Genomic DNA, 18,413 nt, shown 5'->3' on the forward strand with positions numbered 1-18,413 from the left:
AAAAAAATCACCTTGGTTTGATGCTCGTAAGAAATACATGCATACTTTTAATAAAATTTTCACATTTGTCACATCACTAACAAGAAAGCCAGAGCCAGATTTTCATTAAAAGGAAAAGACTCAAGCAAGAGAAACAGTGATACATTAGATCCCCTCAAAAGAGCTGGTTTATAAGTGGGCTTGAAATGATAAAGGAATTTTCTATGAATAGTAGTTATTGTCTTCCTATTTTGAGATACTGATAGATTGCTATGCTCAAAAGCAGCTATCACATACATGTATTGCTGTGTGCAATTTGGAGCTGTAAAATTTGGCCCAGTTCTGAAAACAACTGTGAACTTTCTAAGATATATGCCTATAAGCAGTCACACAAAAATAAATGAAAATATTCAAATGCATAAAATGAAGGATGGTGAGATGTTTTAGAAGAGAGGGATTTTAGAGATGAAGGTTATTACTATTTTTTTTCCATCTTCAGAACATTTACCATAAGTATCTCTAATCAGATTAGATGCTTATGACACATAAATCAAAACACCAAAAGTATGATTCAATATGGTCAACAGGGTCTCAGATTTTTCCACAAAATATTCTTTCATTTCAGTGACATGCCCATTTATTTTTAGTTTTAGGCAAATCTATTGCCCATTTATGTTTTAACTATCACCATCAGACAATGATTTAGAATGATCATCTGTGCTTGTATCCCTTGTCAGACACTTCCATTTCAGCACAATGTTTACTTTCTCTTGAATTTTTGGGGTGTTGATGCTGAGGAATTCTTAACTGTTATTTTATTTATTATTCTACAATATACATACCAGTTCAATTTTCCCTGCTCTTTCCTTTTAAGCACATCTTTTCCCTTGGAAGCAGTATACTCTATATTTCTGGCATAAAACTTATTTTCTTTCATGTAAAAACCAAAGCTAAAAGAAAAGAATTCATGTCTACAGCCTATCCTATCATTTCAGTATCTTTTTACCTTAAAGACACACTGTTCTCTTGCTCATTCTGAAAGCAGTGATTTTCTTATTTTTGCTTATGCCTATGCCATTTACTATTTTCCCTAATTTGTGTTATAGCTCCACAGTTTCATAGCTTTTCATCATACATCGATTTTGTAGCATCTGCTCTTGTTCATACTCCCCAAAATTACTTCCACTCTGACTGTAACATCCCAAAGAGCAGGTTTTTGATAATTTATTGCTAAAGAGTTTTCATTTTCTCACACTGCCTTTCCCATAATTATTTTTAAATGTCCTTCTCCTTCTTTCAAAATTTATTCTTGTGAATTCACTTCTTTTACTCATACCTTTTGTTCCTAAATTAGTTTTGATTACAAACTAGATTACCCCATGGTTTGTACTAGATTGTTAGATACAGAACTGGCTGTGATGCTTATAATTAAGGTTTCAAAACACTTTTTAAGACCCAGGTTTCTGTTGCTTTCAGAGGTTGGGCTGGAATTTTCTTTATGGATCTCAAGCTTTAGTAAATTACAGTAAAGATATATAGTATTTGCAAAGTCAAGAGTAAAGCACCAGAATCAATGCTGTTTGGACAAGCTAATCTGGTACTTTATCTATCTGCAGTTTAATAAAATCTTTAATCTCAGTTTGCATGTTGTTTTCCGTGATAAAAACTCTTTCACTCAGTACTAAAGACAGACCACACTTGAGGAATGAATCCATTTTGTGCAGGGGATTAAGCTGTTGGTTACGAAAGAACTGGTGATGTGAAATGAGGGAGAAACAGAAGTTACTTAGGGAAGTAATTATGGGAATAGGTGTAATGGACAGAGAGGCAGAAACTGCAAGAACAGAAAGGCATGGAATTATCACTCTGACATTAGAAGACAATGAAAGGTATGTGCAAGAAAGGGAGAAAAATGAGCTACAAGTGCAAGGACCTGAAGAAATAATCCCTTAAAGGGAAATATCAGGATTAAACACAGGAGGAGACTGTCACTGTCAGCCACTTAAAGCCACCAATGTCTAAGCCATTCCTCTTAATGCTGAGGAACTGAGTGAATCAACCAGATTCTAAATGGAAATCACATTTACAACTTTAAATCTTTTAACAAGAATACCTCAGGTATTATGGCACAAAATATTGTATTGAAAAGAACGCAAAGGACTTCACATAAAATATGTCTGGGGTCTGAAAAAAACCAAGGAATTAAATGTATAGTTCTGTTGTTCATGTACAATTCCATCTTTTGTCAGAGGTAAGACTAGAATTTTCTTGGCCCAAATGCTTCTTTCCGTTATTTAGAAATGGAGAAATCCCGATTTTCTAAAAACATGTTTGCATCACAGAGCTGTGCTTCAAAGTACCTGCAATCTAGCATCGTTGAAATGCTGAAGTAACATTTCAGTGAAATAGACGATCAGGTTGTGTCACATCACAGAAACTAGTCTAAGTGAAGGTAAACTGAAACAATACAGGGTGACATCAGCATTTAAGCAAAGTAGTGTACAGCATATGAGCAAAAGCAGGATGTAAACAATACAATGCTTCTGTGGCATCACTTTACTAAGAACATTTAGTTTGCCAGATTGAAATGATCTTAAAGTGAATGCTTAATTTATAATATCATGCAATATTTTCTTAAATGTTATAAGGGGAGGCTTGTATTTATAGCTACGCTACACAGAAATGCTTCAGCTGCACACTACAGCAAGTGCATGTACCAGGGTAGCTCTGGAGCAGCAGAAGCAACATTTTCAAATACCACTGAGCACACTCCGGTGATTGGGTGTGACTTGAGGCAACAGATTCCAAAGAAATGTCACCAGAAACAATTCTTCATTTTAAATTTACAAATCTGTGCAGATCAGTGGGCCTTATTAAGAACTCATGAACATGCTGTCCTGCCAATGCCTTTGCTGCTTTCCTATTACTCAGTGATAAAGTAAATAAATTGGCAATATTCATCCTTTTCAAATTGCATATTGCTTAGAATAAGGAGAACTCCTTTCATCATTAGCCCTCAAAAAAACTTCTTGCAAATAATGCAGAGTTTCTTTTAAGTTTAATGTCTTGATAAGCTAAGTCGTTAAATGCTAGATGCTATGGAATTACATTTGGTCTTCTTTAGAACAAAAGTTAATTAACATGTAGATTAGCAATTTAACCCTCTATAAATTGGAAAGAAAACCCATGGGACGCCTAATTTCATAGTTGTTAATGATGGTCCAATGAGTGTCAGATATTTCTTAAGCATTTCATTATGTAAGGAATTACAAAAGTATATTATCAGATTTTGGCATTTAAGACATAGCAATAACATGAATGTCAGTTAGATGAAGTGCTCTTCATTAATGCCTGTATTATTGTCCTTTCTATTCTTCTCAGAGGGTATACTTTTTAATTACTAGAGTTTTACAACTAATTTTTCAAGCAGGAGGAATGTTTGATGCAGTTTGATAGATGGCTTATTCAAATAAGCAAAAAATCTGAAGGATTAGATTTGTAAAAAAAGAGAAGATGTCAAACCACAAACAAATGGGAAATTCTACCCCAAAATATCAGTTTAGGGTTAAATTTTATACAATTCCCCACCCAGAACATGAAGAAACATATTTGTCTTTAATTATATTTAGACAGAAGGCATGGTAAGTCTGGCTGAAACTCAGTATCTGTGGTTCAAATAGTTTTCCCTTGTTTCAAACTTTGCTTCCATTTGAAATATGGATAAATTAAAAAAAAAAAGTCAAAACCAAGTTAATTAAAACATTCTATCTGATTTAACATGACGATGGCAATCCAATAAATTTTGAAGCAAAATATTTTCTGAAATATTCCATTCAAATAAAAAGTGTTTTTGAGCCAGACATATTTTTTCTTCGTACTGTGTGAAAAGTGATTAAAATCAAGATGTTCCTTTTTGGTTCTCGCTTCTGAAATGCTAATATATGCAGTACATAGGATATTATTTAAGAAAATAGGATAGATTTGGACAACCTAAATATTTATGCTTAAATTATTATTCCCATTTTCAGTAACCTTCGGGGCAGTCAGGCTGGAGCTATGCCTGTATTGTTTAATGAACAAGATAAATTTTATTAGGTGTTGATGTCTTTTTTTTAAATGTCTGTATTCAGATGTCTTTTCCACTTTTAAACACAAGTAAAAAAAACACAGAAGTAGTAGAATATACTGCATGTTTTCTACTACTTCTGTGTAAAATTATACTGTTCATGCAAAAATGTTTATTAATCATTAAAATGTTCATTAATCAGAATTGGGCAAGATTGAACACAGATGTATACTATACTTCACATGCTATCTTCAAAAAACTGGCAAACATTAGATAATGTTGCTTATAGGCCACATAATTTTCACTTTTTTTTTTTTTTTTTTTTTTTTTTTTTTTTTTTTTTTTAACTTGAATTAGTAGATCTGGAATAATAGAGTAGATCTGGTGTCATCTTAAGGCCAGGCTCTTGCTTCCAATAGTGAGGTGGTAGGGACAAAGCATTGCCAGATGCTATGATTGTCTTTGATTACTGTCTGGTCACAAGTACTTTCATTCATATTTTTAAAATGACTCATTGAATAACATACTGCTCAGCCAGATTAAAGAACCTGTTGAGCACATTACAACACACTTGTAAATATCTGTGCCACAGTCAGCTTTCGGAAACACTGGGCAATTAGCTTTTCTAGCAACATGTTGTACCCTGAAATATTCACAGAAAAATTACATTTCTGTCAGCTTCCTCATAACTTTTGAATAGTGCTCTCTTGGTCATATCTTTCCCTCCTCTGAAAAATAGTAATTCTTCTAATCCCATTGGCATCTAAAAAGTGTATCTGGCCCTATGAACATCTGTCTAGAATTTGCATCTATTATAGCTCTGTTAATTTTTGACAGTCTGCACCTTTCATGCAGTAATTAATGTGCAAGAATGTATCTGAGCAATTAGTTCCTGTGGAGCTTTAAAGTCATGCTAATCAACTATGTTTGTGTTTGAGGAACCGTACAGTGTGCTGTGTACGTCTTTAAGGGGTATTCATAGCAGAAACAAATATTTAAAAGCAAACCAGAAACATACCGGTGCATCACCAAGACAGCAATAAAAATGGTGAGATTAGTAATTTATTATCCTTACTTAGTTAAAAGCAGTAATTAATACCTTTTAACATGTCTCTAAGGGAAAAATAAAGGAGGTAACCGAGACTAATTATCATTTCACAGCTTTTGCAACTTCATAATAATTAGGCTCCACCAGGAGCCATTAAAAAGATGAGGGCTCTTTAAGCACCTTCTCAGATTAAATTACAAGGGAATATCTATAGAAATGTAATTGACATTCATGTGAATACCAAACAAATATATTATCACAGGTGATGGGACAGCAAAAACCAAAGGTTTCCTGAACAAAAAAAAAAAACCCAAAAACCAAAACCAAAAACTAAATACTTGTTAGTCAGGAAATGCTATTTTTAGACTAGAAATGAACATGGGATCAAACCCATTTTTCATTCAAAAGGTTTACATAATTTAGTTTCATTCAGATTGAAATGGTTAATAAAGATTTAAATACTTTGCTGTAACACTGTTACTTTAAAAAAAACCCTTTTAAAAATTTCTTGTAAGGTATTTAAAAATACTTTTAAAATACTAATTGTAACATATGCACACATATTTACTATTCTTGAGATAAAGAAATGATGCAAAATTGTATCTTTAAGGCATTATGTTTCATTGCAAATTAGATGCATTGACATCAGTCTTTTTGAAGCACTTAAAATCTTAATTTTTTACCAAGTTTTCAAAATTTTACTTCTCCTAGTAAGATTAAAATGTAAAAAAATTCCAAATGTCAAAATTCCCTGCAAACCACGAATTCTGATTCTTCAAACAAGTGTGTAAGTCTAGAGAAATTGACAGGAACCCCTTGGAAGTAGGATGCTTTGTGCTTATAGTTAGTATTTCTCTGCTTGTATTCAGCCCTTAGCACCTTGATGGATTCTTAGCACCGCTTCCTTCAAAACAGACACTTAAATACTGATGTTTAAAAGTGTAAGCTCAGTCACATTCCAGTGCTCTGTATTTATACTTTCCACTTAGGACCTATGGGATTTGGCAAGGTACTAAATCATTTCCAGCAGATGTGATTATTGCTTGTGTTCTGAACCTGCCCTTGATATCCGGTCTTAGATAAGGATCTGATTGTATGAATATCAAATCATAATAAATTGAGAAATTATTGGGTGGAGTAATAGCATGCTTAGGGGTAAAACAATACAATTTATTAAATCACATATTTACCAATATTTGTATACAAAAATATTACCTAAAAATTACCATGTAATTTTCACCTTTTAAAAGGAACACAGAATATTCAGATTAATCTCATCTTGTTCTTTACTTCAAAGCAAAATTCAGTCTTCTCATCAGCTCCTAATGAACACCTTTTCTGAGTTCTGCATTATTTTTCTATCATTTGAGTCTAGGTTACACCAAAGACTCAATTCCTAGACATAATTATGGCTCTCAATAGCCCACGTCAGATTCTGATTTCCTTTCCATTTTGAAATTTAGCACATCATAATGTCCCTTTCCTTGTTAAATAAGAAAATGAAGATTCTGTCCTGCACTTTGAAAATAATCTTAAATTGGACCTGTAAACATGCAAAACAGCAAGTCATAGCCTAATAAATCTGAACGTGGAGCATGTGAGAAGTGTAAAATAATTGTTATAGCAATTTTCTGTTATTTCTAGGAAATGAACACAATGTTTTATAAAAGCTAAACCTTTCTAAAAGTAAATAATACCTGGAAAAACCTGAAAAAACTACAATTATAAAGTGTGATTTACTTTTCCTTGTCCCCAGAATAATTTAGAGTATTGTTTTAAGTCCCCTAGTCCAAAGAATATGAAGTCACTATCACCATATTTTATTTATGTTAGTGCATATTATAAGAGGATTGTTGATCCATTTGAGTACAGATACTTACAATCTTTATTTTTTTCTTCTTTTTTTTCAAGAAATAATTAAAATTCAGGGATGTAGAAAAGTATGGATTACTAGACTAATAAGCCACAATATAAATAATCAACTTCAAATTTTACAGGAATGAGTTTCCTGGGAGGGAGTATTAGACTAAAGCTTGCTTAAAAGGTTGTTTGTGCCAAGTGGCAGGAAAGAATTTGAGAAGTGACATAAAATATTTCTGAAGCTGAGAGTGTCAGATCAGCTTTATAATATTAAAATGTCCATGTTTACATGAAAAATTAGATGTGTGTTTTGATGTAAGAGTGAATACATACATAGTCTGGAGCATGGATAAGAGGAGAGAGGGGGATGTTAAATGTTACCTCCCATAGCTTCACAAAATACAAGGGGATAAGAGAAGCAGTTTGGGATTGCTCTTACAAAAGTGCATCGTGCTCATTTTAACCCTCGTTCCATGGAGCAATTTCTTGAAAGGTATTCAAAATTTTAAATTATGGAATCACAATTGAAGGGTGTGAAGTTGCAGCTCAGTGGTATGTTATACACCAGTGGGCTGAATTGCACATCTTGACCATGTGCTTGCTTTAGCTCCCTCTCTTAGTAAAAGCCTCAGGCACTGCAGGTTGCAATACGATACATTTAAGGAGACCAGATACAAATAACAAATTGCAAATAAATAATACTTCCAGCACATGGCAATAAAAAGGGTGCTAGATAGGCCAAAACATCTTTGTCTTTATAAACTGGAAAATTAGGACATCATTCACTGTGCACAGCTTGATCATCTTTTTCCGTGACACACTGAATTTGCTTAGGAAGCACCTTATTGCTTTTGTTATTTCAGAGGGAAATGCTGCTGAACTGGAAAGAGAAATGCATAAGTCAAGTAGAGGGAAGAAAGGACACTAAAGTCAAAGGAGATCACACAGTAATAATGTGAGACAAATTTGGGAAAGAATTTAATAAAAAAACTCCCGTATAATCAAAATAACCTTTTTTAAATCAGTAAAATTTACTGAGATGTGTTCTCAGAAGATTGTCTCCGATAATCAAAGGCTAAACCAGGCTATTGCAGGAGTGAATTACCCTGGAAAAAAATGGGACATCTGCTCATCTCCTCCAGTAAATAAACCACAGACTGGAACATAAACTGGTGCTCCAATCCCATGCGTGAAGAAATTAAAATTAACAGATCATCCATTTGAATTTGCTGCCTCCGTGGGCCTGCCTTTTGTCAAGAATAGCATAAAAATACTTCATCCACATTATGGGTCTCCAAAAAGCTGATCCGTATTCTATGTTATTAGCATTATGATGATCAACACAGGCATACAGGAAATTAAAAAAGCCAAGTATTTGCATATATTTGTATAAATAACAAACTGTAACGTACACTTTTATAAGGAATCTAGTTTCATAAAAGTGAATGAGCTTGCCAAGAGGACTGGGAGGAGGAATTCAAATGGAAAGATGTGAGAGAGACCTAGGAAATTTTAGAGAGCACTTGGCAGATGGTTTAAGAACCCAAATCCCGCAACTGAAAAAGACCAAATAGGTTATAAGAAGCTAATCTCATTTAGAAGGAAAGTCAATTCTCTGTGGCTTACATTTATAATAGAGAAAGGAAAAACGGACTGTAAAGATCATAAATCAGAAGTGAAGAAATTGGAAAAAAGTTATGGAAGTAAAAAGAGCAAAAGGAAAATCTGTAGTCATCAGAGGTGAGGCCAAGAAAGTTTCTGAAAGTATATTGAGGACATAAAGAATCTTCTGCTCCAAATAGAAATTAATTACTTGCTAGCAGTGATATAAACAGGACTGTTCAACATAGATTTCTGCTCTGTACTTAGGGCAAAGCCAATTGATTTAGTCACATCTATCATGTTTATGATGATTGAGAAGTACCAATCTACCAATAGCTAAGAAGGTTATTAAACAACATAATCTAGAGCTAAATATTTTTGTATCAGCAAGTTCAGGTGACCAACATTTAACTATTCTGAAAGAGATAGCCAGAAACTGTCCTAATCATTAATGTTGATTTTTAATAGGTCTCATCACTAGAGGAAGACGCATCAAGCTACAGGCTAGATAATGCCATGCTCAGATTTAAAAGAATAAACAAGAAAATCTGTCATCCTGACATTAGTGCCAGGGAAAATACTGACATGACTGATACAGGACTCCACAAAGTATTGAAGAATGATAATGTAATTAATTTCATTTCATTGGTTTATGTAAAATAGACCTTGTCAAAGTTAATTTGATTTTATTAATTTATCTGTTAAAACATAGCAAATCAGAATGCCCTCTGTCTTGTGCTATTGAAAAGTTATGATCAGGTGATTACAAAAGTCTTTTGTGGTCTTTTCTTATTGACAAACACTGCAAGGAAACGTCATAAACCTTTTTTACTTTAAGCAGGCATTTTGTTATAGTATTGCTGCTAGATTCCTGGTTACCTTTAACTCTTCTACTCCAGAAGAGATCAGTCTAATTTGAGCAACTTTAAGAGAAATAATATTTTGGCTTTGACTGAATAAAAACAAACAAACAAAAAAACCCCAAGCCCAAATGACTCCAAGATTATTTTTACGGATAGCTATTACATCCTATTAGAAAAAAAATCAGTATTTTACTTACTTGAGATTTTTGACAAGGCTTCTGCTTATAGCTGCCTTTATGCATCCTTCATGCATATATTATTTTTCATGCGTATAGTATTTTTCACTATTTGCCCTGACGATACCTTTTCATCTGAAGTGCAGTGAGTGGTACCTATGATCAACACTACATTTACCTCAACTATCTATTAAAATTACTCTTTTTAGTGATGAACTTGTTCTCTGGTACAGCACTTCAAAGTCACTTTGTAGTGGTCTGCTGATTCAACTTTCCTTTATGTAAAGCTATGGATGTAGCACAATAGTTTGTAATAGGTTTATCCTTTATGCTTTATTTTTCCCTCAGTTATCAAGTATGAACGGATTACACCACATTATGTATCAAATTTAGGGTTAATTCAGATGTCTCGCATCTTTCCTCTTGTTTCAATGGGCTTACAGAGAGTTAGATGTAGTAGTTAAACATATATCTGTAAGTGCTGATTCAGCCTTCTCCCTGTTCTTTCCAAAAGTCACTCCATCTCTCTGCCTTCATTTCTTTTTTTGTAAAATGATGGTAGAGATACCTTTTTCATAAGAAGTCTGAGATCTGTCTATGGGAAGTGCTCTCTAAAATCTATCCACTATTATTTTTGTTACTCTGAAAGTCTAATGACCACATTGAAGAAAGTTTGATGCTAGACTTTGGACTATCCTGATTCTAGGATAATTCTAGGATAATTCAGACTCTCATTTTTTTTCCTTAAAATGTAGGTGATTTTGTATTCCACCTGCTACAGTTAAAACAAAGAAAAACAAAATGGTGACACAGGCTTCAAAAAGATGTAGAAAAGGCTTAAATATTTTTTAAATAAGGTAATGAGAAGTACTGAAAATTTTGAAAGGAGCCAGTCTTGCACAGGGTCTGTAATACCAGTTTCTTCTCTTTAAGTTTCTTAAATGAAAAGGAAAAATAAATAAAATCTATGAGGTGGTTTTTTTTTTTCCACTGGCTAAGAAAGAGAGCCCAACAGCCTGGTGAGCAAGGTAATATATGGATATGCAGCGAAAATACAGTCCCTGCCCCAAGTTTCTTATCATTCAAATGTGTTGCTTTTCCCAGGCAAGTTACTCTGTATTCCGAACTGGTACCAAATATGTCTAGTCAAATTATACCGTGTGCAGCAAGCTTGTTGGAGCATATGACAATAAGTTCATTGGAATTGATATAAACATGGGTGGTCAGGTGGAGCATGTGCTGGATCCATGAATAGCCTTCAGATGAGTGAGCTGCTGCCACAAAGTGACTGTTCTGTCCTCTTTCCTATGGAAATGGCCTCCCTGAAATCCATCTGTTTTAACTTGGGGGATTCTCACGAGCACAAATTATGTACTTTCATCCAGTAATTGATGAAATCAGTTTAATTAGCAGGAATACTTGCAGATCTCGTTGAACAGTACGAAGGTCCCACAGAAAAGACACAGGTAAGCACTAGTAGGTCATGAGGCCTTCTGGCATGAAGACCCATTGCATTAGATCAGACTATCTTTCTATACAGCCTTAGAGGAGTTTCAATGAAGACATGTGAAAACAAGCCCTCTGAACAGCCACCTATAATTTATTTTTCTGGTTGAATCTCTGATCAACACCTCAGTCAGTGATAGATGGATTCTATAGGGCATGTCTGAGGACTGACTTCTCCACTGTCCTGCTGTCAACTCATTCCCTAACCCAGTCATACCAGCATGTTTTCTTTCTGTCTTCCCATTCACTCCCACTAAGAATATTGAATCTGTTAAGACTGACTATAATATAAGCCACTCCAAAAAATTATTACTGTCACACACTTCAAAGTGATCTGTAGCTATTTATATGTGGACCAAATGAAAATGTATCAGCTAGTTTTTGAGCTTCCTATCTCATGGTTAAATCCTTTATGTAACAGCTTTTCCAAATTACTTTTAGGACTTTATTTACCATAGTAAAAGCAAATTCCTTTGCTGTTGTTTCCTCCCTTTCACTTAGAGAGCTAATACCATAAGCTTTAAACATGAAGTCTAATTACATTTTCTAGTAACTATCTTTCTCATTTGATGGTTTGCAGTATGAATTCATTTTACAACTAATGTAATTGGTTCCAATGTCAGGGTTACAGGCAAGAGAAAGATTACTGAAATCTACATTCCTTTCTTTCCTCATTTAACCCTTCTGTGGTGAATTTATTTAGAACTTAATTAAGGAGCTTTTCAGCAAAGTGGAAATCAATCTGTAAAGCCACTCGGGCACTCAAACACTCACATTAGTTCATGGACTTCAATTCAGAGAAGGCTCTCTAAATATGTCGGGAGACACACCTAAGAAAGCGGAGGTATCTATTACATTTTTGCCTGGGGCTGCAATGCATTACAGAATGATGGATATTTTGGAGGATGCATTGTGAATGATATTCTGGAACAAAAAATCTAAATGTAAGTGGAAAAAATCATTTAATTCACACTAGCCTGCTGTTTTCTAACTTAATGCATTGAAAATTAGTTTTTTCCCCAAAGCTTCTTTCTATTTACATTGATGCAGTTACACTACAATGAATAAGAAGAATATTTGCTTTTCAGTATTCTTGCAGCAACAGTTCTTTGCCCCATTATCTGAAGTAGTTATACTAAGAACTCCTGTTAGATCTATAGAGAGAAGGATGTTGTGAGGGACCATGTCAAAGGCCTTACAGAAGTCCAGATAGATGATACAGTAGCTCTTGTCCACTGACGCAGTCACTTCATCATAGAAGGCTGCTAGATTGGTCAGGCAGGACCTGTCCTTGGTGAAGCCATGCTGGCTCTGTCGACTCTGCTCCCTGACCTCCATGTGCCTTAGCCTAGGAGGATCTGTTCCATGACCTGCCCAGGCACAGAGGTGAGGCTGACAGGTCAGTAATTCCCAAGGTCCTCCTTTCTGTCCTTTTTGAAAATGGATGCAATGTTTCCCTTTTTCCAGGGATTCACCTGACTATCATAACTTTTCAAATATCATGGAGAGTGTCTTGGCAACTACAGCAGCCAATTCCCTCAGGACTCTCTGATGCACCTCATCAGGTCCCATAGACTTCTGTTCAGGTTCCTCAGGTGGTCATGAACCTGATCTTCTCTTACAGTGGGAGAGACTTTGCTCCTCCAGTTCCCATCTTCCAGTCCATCTGCTCAAGAGGTGTGGGAAGAGAGATTGCCAGTGAAGACAGAGGCAAAAGGTTGTTGAGTACCTCAGCCTTCTCCTTGTCCATTGTTACCAGTTTGCCAGTCTTGTTCATTGTGGGGGAGTTTACTTTCTTTGACTTTCCTTTTCTGGCTGACGTGCATGTAGAAGCATGTTTGTTATTCTTTGTTATTATTATTATTGTTATTATTCTTTGCATCCCTCGCAAGGTTAAGCTCCAGGCATGCCTTGGTCTTCCTGACCCCATCCCTACACAACTGGGCAACATTCCTGTAGTATTCCAAGGATACCTGTCCCTGCTTTCACTGCTGTGCATTTCCTTCTTGCCCCTTAGTTTCACCAGCAGGTCTAGACACAGCCATGTCGGTCACCTTTCCAGATTTTACACCTGAGGATGGAGAGCTCTTGTGCTTTGTGATAAGCGCCCTTACAGATCTGCCAGCTCAGTTCTGCTCCCTTGTTCCTGAGGGGGGTTTCGCAGAGGATTCTGTTGAATAACTCCTTGAACAGCTGCAATTTTGCTTTACTAAAATTCAGGGTTCTGACTTTACTCTTCAGCTAACCCATATACCTCAGGACTATGAATTCCACCACTGCATGATCACTGCAGCCCAGGCTGCCTCCACTCTTGAAATCACTGATTAGTTCACTCGCATTGGTGACCAGCAGGTCCAGTATTGTAACCCCTCTGGTAGGACTGTCTATTACCTGGCATAAGAAGTTATCCTCAACGCATTCCAGGAGTCTCCTGGATTGCCTATAGCCCACTGTGCTACTTTCCCAACAGATGTCAGGGTGGTTGAAGTTCCTAGCAGGACAAGAGCCTGCGAGCATGATGACTCCTGGAGATGGAGTAAGAAGGCTTCGTCAGTAGGCTCCCCTTGATTGAGTGGCCTGTAGTAGACACTAACCACGAGGTTCCTTTTGTTTCCTTGGTCTCTAACTCTTACCCATACGCTTTCAACCTTACTGCAGCTATTCTTCAGAGATAGCTCTTTGCACTCCATCCATCTCTTGATATAGAAAGCAACTCCTCCAACTTTCCTTCCTCATCTGTCCCTTCTGAACAGCCTATAGCCATTGATAGCCGTACTCCGGTCTTGGGATTCATCCTATCAAGTTTCAGTAATGACAACTAGGTCATAGCTTTCTAGCAACATGGCAACTTCCAGCTCCTCTTTGTTGCCCATGCCGTGTGCCATGGTGTAAAGCTACTTCAGCTGCCAGCTATGTTATCTTCTTAGAAAACCACCCCTTAACAATTAAGATAGCCACTTCTAGTACCCTCTGTACACAAGGAAGAGAAAGAGGTATATTTACATCTCACTTTACCTCTTTTGTTTTATACAGCTGCTATAAGAAGAGGTGATTAGGTCCCTAAAAGTTCTTATTTCTTTCCAGTGGTTGTAAAGAAAACCTAAGCAACTACCATAAGCATCTAAATTTGATCAGACGGATAGCAACCCAGAGAAAGGTTCACCTGCACACGGAGAAGTAGAAATCAGGATCATAACTCTGGAAAGAAAGTAATCTCAGTACTGCAAATGCAGACAGCAGTGAGTATGCTAGAGGTTATCATTGATCAGTGAAAAGAAAATACTGGCCACAGTAAAGTAACAAATTAAAAAAAACCCAAACCAAACCAAAGCAAAAAATTAAGACTGGGCATAAATTGCTAAAGTACAGGTATTTGACCATTGATATTTCAAATCTAGCAAAAGTAGGTAGTGAAGATGCAGCTTATTAATTCATTTGGATCTCCTAGTGATTCATACCAGAGTTCAGGAGGAATGGAATAGATTCAGCAGTTTTTGAGTAGGTCTTAGACAGAGAAGCCAGCACGACTCAGACCTGGTTGTATAAGTAAATCTTTCCATACAGTGAATATTATTTTCTAGTCTTATAATATTCTGTGTGGGCGTTTGCAAAAAAGGGATGGGTTACTTTTAGATATGGCAATGTCCACACGCACATGTGCACAAAACCCAGAGAAAGAATGGAACATGAGTCAAAAAAATGAAATATAACTCCATGGCAGTTATGTTTGTAGCAGGTGAAGGACAGAACACAAGATTTCTGTTAAATAAATCATAATTTATTACATGTGCCTGTATTTAAATGCCCAGTTAAGTACCTAATTACATGAAAAATCAAATTGCCGTGTTAAGCGATATTAATTTTCAGGCACAACTGCTGAGCTTAGGGTTGTCATTCAGGTACCTGCTCAGTTGCATGCTCTTGTGCACCACCTGCAGAAAATATTTGTGTGCCTGTCAGGAGTCTGGCACAGGTTGTTAGTGAAGAAAACCATGGCTTTGCAGGTTCAGCAGGCAGTCCCATGGTCTATCCAACATAGCTGACAAATTCCATTACAATTCCTAACTGGAGCTCTGGCAGTGAAGCTTTTTCTGTTCTGATGAGGTGATGTGCAGGGCGAGCCCTTTCTCTGCTCAGACTGCAAATGCTTTTGATTTCTTGGACTTCATCTCCAGTTGATGAGTCCTCCAGTATGCTTTCCTACTTTTTTTTTATTCTTTCTCTACCTCCCTGACACATGCTGTATGCCATTAGAGAGCAAAAAATACTGCTAGAACTTATATTCTTAGTGTCAGTCCATTTGCTTTGTTGATTATCATCCTAACTGTCAAAGAAGTGAAATGGCATTGTTTTGCAGTACCTGCACGCCATAGTACTAGCTTTCACATTGTTCTTTGTTTCCTTGACAGGTAGAAACTGTTTCTGTTTTTCCTCATGAGTGCTTTATGTGTGATACTGAACAGCTCACAGTGACAGCTAAAACATAGCAAGCGGCACTAAAGGACATTTCTCAAATGTGTTTCTTTGGCCTTTCTTCACATTGAAGATGTTAGTAAGACTCAAGACTACCTATGTTTTTCTGTGGAGGATAGAATCTTTAGTGCTTAAATATCTCTACACCCTTGTAAATATTACTTAAGTGACAGAAAGTGAGGATTCATTCTGTGAAGATTATCTGATTTCTTTTACAGCTTTGGCTCAAATGTATTATTTTAAAAGCTTCTTGATTAGACCAAGAAGTGACATCTTCTTACATATTCACCCATTTTACTGTAAATTTCAGGGAATGAGTTTGAGGGAATGGAGCACTATACGACTGGCCTGGAAAGGGGCAAGTAAACAGTGAGGGAGGGCACGTAAGGGGCAGGAAAAAGGGGCAAGACCAAAGTTGTAGTGGATCAACCACTTCTTTCCAAGGAACTAAAGCCTAAGAGCTTTAAAGAGAACTTTGAGGATGTTCTGTTTCAGAGCCCAGTGCAGTGAAGTACCAAATGTTGGAGCTGATAGAAACTTTCTGGAGAAACATACAGATTTCACTGTAAATATTTCTGATGAATACAGTTAAGCTTTCCAGAGGCACCAGGTGGCAGGACAGTTCTTGCTGATTGCTGGTGCACCAGTTCCCTCAGAAACTGCCTTTCTGGCCTTCTTGTCCTCATCCAAGAGTGTTTGTCTGTGCAAAGATGTCAGGGTGGTTGAGGGCCAGCTCTTCAACACCCTGAGCAGCTGACTCGTTGGCAGCCCAGCTCTCCCTACTTCCAGTTCAGTGCTGAGAGGCACGTGTCCAGAAAGCTGAGACCAAACAAGAAACTTCTGCTTTTAGTCTACCAGAATTTACTTATTTTTTTCTCAGAGATGTTATCTGGCTTTTTAAAAAATCCCATACTTGAAGGACAGCTGATATGGCAGTTGTGGGAGATACCCACTACAGCTTTCCAGCACTCTTCACGAAACCTAATCATGGACACTGTATGGCCTGTTTCCACCAAGGGTTCCTTCATGCCTCTCATGTACTGTCATGACTGGATAGCTTCAATATAGGTGGAGGAAAAAAAAGGCAAAAAACCTGTAATTTCTTCAGATTGTAGAAAGCAACCACACAGTGGTTTTCACATATTCAATTTGTCTCCATCTACTGAAAAAAGGTAGACCTCTCACCAGAAAGCAGTTATTCTTTTGTTATTGTCTTGACCCCTACAAGCTGAGGACTCTCTGCCATCTATCCTGTTTCTCAGACACAGATGCATGTTGGCCTGTGCAGAGCTCTGTGCAATGGCTAGACTGCTCCACATATCTGAGATGCAGAAAGCAATATTACTGCTACAATGTTGGGTCAGCCTCCAATTTATTCTATGGATGCATGTTGAGCTTTTGGCCATGCTATAGGGAAATGACAGCATGAGATGATGCAGTGACTAGGACATTGATCTTTAGGTGCCGATGGACAGGCAAATAGGCATAAATGCTGGCAATGGAGCAGCAGTTTAAAAACGACTGTGATATCAAAGACTTTACTGAAGTCTAGGTTGCAAAACCAGCTCTCTACACTCCATGGAAAATTTAGCATTTCTTGGTGTTGATGCTATAGTTCTAAAATTCATGGAAGAGCCCAGGGCCACCTCCAGACCAAGTGGCAAGTGGATGAAGCAGTGTAGCTGTCAGTTGTCGTTCTCATACTTTCCAGTTTGGGCATCTGTCTGAATGCACCAGAGCTTCCTTCTGACTTGTAAACCTGCCTTCCCCAAACACCATGGCACTGGAGCAGTGGTGAAGGGAGGAAGGCATTTCTGGCATGGAGCATGGAAGCATTGACCTGAACAGGGAAGTTGTAAGGCTGGACATGACCTGCTGAGTCCCAGAGATTGCAGTGAACATAAAGGCAAGTTAGCCCCACTTTTTTTGCAGAGGATGTTTTTGACACTTTGATTTGTGTCATCTTCTCCTTCACTATTCTTTATATAATCAGCAGTGCAAACACAGGTAATAAAAAATGTAATAGAGGCAAAGAATTTTGCTCTCTCCAACAGGAGTTATCTGATTTTTAGACATCTGAGGAGATAAAAAGAAATTGTGAAAATAACCATAAAAGAGTTTCCTGATCAAATATTTCAGAGAGTAGTTTTCTCCTTTGAGGGGGAAAAAAAAAATAAAAATAAAAATAAAAATAAGTCTTAAAAAGCTACAACGCCTACACAGAAGCACACAAACATCCATGCATACATGTGCAAGTATAGAGATCTATAAAATATATTACACACGTGAGCTCAGCTTTATCCCAGTATAATGCCTATAGATTAAATTCCAACTGATTGTGTTAAATATGAAAATTTTGACTACATTAAATGGAGTCTAATTTTTTATATGTATTTGTACACAACAGAAGATTTGTGTGTTCATAAGAAACTAAAAAGCTGTCATTCATCATATATATCAGCTAAATAGCAGTGGCCCAATCATGTTCTTTTGTTAGGCAAAAATAGCGTTTTCAATCTCTTCTTAGGATGATAGCATTTTAAGTATATTTTTCTCTCCATTTATATACTAACTTCTCCAAAAGCAAATAAATTGAGTAAGAGGAAATGCATCTGCTGTGCACATGTTTAATCCCTTCCTTTTTTATTCTTTTCACACAGAGGTTGAAAGATTTAAAACAACGGGAATTTGCTCGAAATGTGGCTTCAAAGTCATGGAAAGATGAGAAGAAACAGGAAAAAGCACTCAAGCGGCTCCACCAGCTTGCAGAGTTACGGAAGCAGTCAGAATGGCAAGTATTTTTATTTATATTATGTTGTAATGCCCTCTTTCCCCAGCCT

At 36.6% G+C, this 18,413-nt stretch overlaps 1 protein-coding gene across 1 annotated transcript in view; it reads left to right on the forward strand.

Moving 5' to 3' along the window:
- The window catches only part of ZNF804B (zinc finger protein 804B), a 221,897-nt gene that overhangs the window by 193,344 nt on the left and 10,140 nt on the right, over positions 1-18,413 (forward strand). The window contains exon 4 of the mRNA XM_030484259.1: positions 18,234-18,364. Coding sequence (XP_030340119.1) covers positions 18,234-18,364 — 131 coding nt within the window. The remainder of the gene's footprint in view (positions 1-18,233; positions 18,365-18,413) is intronic.

The sequence above is a fragment of the Strigops habroptila genome, chromosome 1 (genome assembly GCF_004027225.2).
Source record: "Strigops habroptila isolate Jane chromosome 1, bStrHab1.2.pri, whole genome shotgun sequence".
NCBI lineage: Eukaryota > Metazoa > Chordata > Aves > Psittaciformes > Psittacidae > Strigops > Strigops habroptila.